Source organism: Lactuca sativa, chromosome 7 (genome assembly GCF_002870075.4).
Source record: "Lactuca sativa cultivar Salinas chromosome 7, Lsat_Salinas_v11, whole genome shotgun sequence".
Lineage (NCBI taxonomy): Eukaryota > Viridiplantae > Streptophyta > Magnoliopsida > Asterales > Asteraceae > Lactuca > Lactuca sativa.
In genome coordinates, this window is record NC_056629.2 from 45982317 (window position 1) to 45985192 (window position 2876).

General features: G+C 35.1%; 1 protein-coding gene across 1 annotated transcript; it reads right to left on the bottom strand.

Moving 5' to 3' along the window:
- Nucleotides 1–695: 695 nt before the first annotated feature.
- On the bottom strand, nt 696–2411 carry LOC111891441 (tyrosine decarboxylase 1). The gene has a single exon (XM_023887497.3). It carries the CDS (start codon nt 2324–2326, stop codon nt 800–802), a length of 1527 nt encoding a protein of 508 aa, XP_023743265.1. The 5' UTR covers nt 2327–2411; the 3' UTR covers nt 696–799.
- Nucleotides 2412–2876: the final 465 nt, after the last annotated feature.

Consider the following 2876-nt stretch of genomic DNA (forward strand, 5'->3'; position numbering starts at 1 on the left):
TAAATGAAAATGACTTTGCCACATGTCTTCTTCTCATTTATTTGGACACATGGCATTTTCTAGAAATCTTAAAATTTTCTATTTTCCACTTGTCATTTTATTGTATTTTTGATTTTATTAAATTAAAATTCACATTTAATATATAAGGTAATATATATGTAAGGTATTTATTAGAAAATGGTTTATATATGTAATGTATCTAATGCATTAAAGTCTCATTAATTTTAATAATTCAAAAAATTTCTTATTTTTCTTATAAATTTAAAGTTTTCAAATTGTTAAAATTTTATATTTAATTTTTTTTTAAATAAACCCATGTAATACATGGGTCTCACACCTAATATTAATATAAATAAAAAATAATATCACAATAAAATACGAAAGGATAAAAATGTACAACAAGATTCCCATCTTATAGAAAAAATGATGTACTAAGATAATGTATGAGGTATAGTAATAGTTATGCTAATTTGCACCTTCATAAACTTTGACGAGATTGTAAGGATAAATACATTAATCACATTGCTTCCTTTTGTTCTCTAATCATATAATTCAGTTTAGTTTTCCATGACGAATCTATGGAAGGAATATCTAACACCAAATTTGTTAATTAATATATATGGCAACATAGTGATCTGGAATTTTGTCACATGAAATTATCTTAAACTATAATGTATATTTTAAATAGCTCGGATTATAGTAAATCTTTATATAAATGCGGTTATTGTACCTCACATACACATTATTTAAACACATATTAATAGAGAACATGATATGTTGAATTTATTCTTTTAGATGATTAGATAGAGTGGTCTTCTATCTGCTTGGATGGCTTCTTACCATTAGAATCCGCCTTTGGTGTTAGTGTATCCAACAGGGAAGTTGCTTGATCCTGCACCAACTCCCAAGCCATCTTTATATGTCTATCTTCAGTGAGAGTTGCACCCACAGAAAACCTGATAATAAAAACTCCTTCAACCATTGAATGCGTCATGTAAATAATCCCTGTTGCATTTACTGATTCCAATAATTTGCTGTTGAATTCATTTGCTTCATGATCGTTGCCATGGTGCCGATTTATAACATGGGGAGAAACCCTGAAACAAACCATAGAAAAGTATCTAGGCACCACAATCTCAAACCTAGTGTCCATGGTCACCATCATTTCGAAATCCTTTGCCATTTTCACATGGTTTCTTAAGAATTGTCTCAAACCAGTCACCCCATAGCTCCTTAGGACCATCCATAACTTCAAGGCTTGGAATCGTCTTGTTAGTGTTATCTGCCAGTCTTTGAAGTCCACAACTTGTCCTGATTCAGTCGCTTTGTTTTTCAAGTACTCTGAATTCGTGGAGAGAGGTTTGGTGAGGGCGGAATTGTCTTTCACCCAAAGACAGCAACAAGCAAGATTAGTCAGAAGCCATTTGTGTGCATTAAAACTGAAGGAACTCGCACCCTCTACACCATCAAGAAAGTGACGAAACTCAGGGCAGATACAAGCACTTCCGGCATATGCAGCATCCACGTGAACCCACATATTATATTTGCTTGACAACTCACACAAGGGTCCCAATGGATCAACAGTTGCAGTTGACGTTGTTCCAACAGTAGCACATAAATACAACGGAATTAAACCAGCTTCAACGTCTCTTTTAATCGACTCTTCAAGTCGTTGTGGGGAGAGTTTATAGTTTGTGGATTTGGTTGTCAAGACTTTTCGAACATTCTCCGGATTTATCCCAACAATTTTGGCTGCCTTTTCGAGACAAACATGGGTTTGGTCCGAACAGTAGACAACAAGCTTCTCTGTGTTTTCCCTTCCTATTTGATCAAGCATCTTCTCTCTTGCAGCAAGCATGGTGCAAATGATGGCCTCACACGTAGTGCCAAGCAAAACACCTCCACCATTGCCGGAGAATGAGAAGGACTGGGGAAGTTGAAGTAGTTTTGACAACCACTCCATGACCACGATCTCTAGCTCTGTGGCAGCAGGAGAAGATAACCAATTAAACCCTACAACATTGAACCCATTGATAAGCATTTCACCAAGAAAGCTTGCGGTGCTTGTGCTGGATGCAAAGTAGGCAAAAAAGTTTGGACTTTGCCAATGTGTTAAGCCAGGAATAATATCCTTATCGACATCTTTGAGTATACTTTCAATTGATTCTGGGAGCAATGGGGCACATTCAGGCAACCTTTCTGCTAGATAGCCGGGATTGACTTGGCTTCGGACAGGGTAACTGTTGATATTTTTGTAATAATCGGCAAGGAAGTCTATAACCATATGGCCTTGCCTCCTGAATTCTTCATGGTCCAAGGGGTTCATGTTGTTCCTTCATGCATACCAAAGGGGATATCGGGTGTATTTATTACATTCCATATGCCCTTCGTCCTCCTACATTTAATAGTGAGCTATATTTGTCAAAAGAAAAAAAACGGGGCCTCCTTTTATGACTATTAAACATTAATTATATTCCTTAAACTTCACATTAACGAAGTTTAAGTAATTTTTTTGGAAACGATGAATAGAATAAAATAAAAAAAGCCCACCGATGAGCAAGGAGCTAACCGGGGGCAAAAGATACAAGGTTCACATTATCAAGCTACAAGGAAAGGATTAAGCACCAAATTACAGCACCAAACTGACCATTGACACATATTTTGGTTCGCATCGTTTTTGAAAAAGAAAAAAAGCAAAAGATGTTTGTTAAAACTAGTGTTAAAAGATATTTTTGGAGTTTTTATACAAAGAAATGAACTTTTTGTAAAAGTATTTTCTGACTTTTTGTAATTTTTCAAAAAATGACTTTTGGACTGTGAAAGTTAAATCAAATACCCCTATAGTTGTATCAAGAATACACTAAAGAGAATGTTTC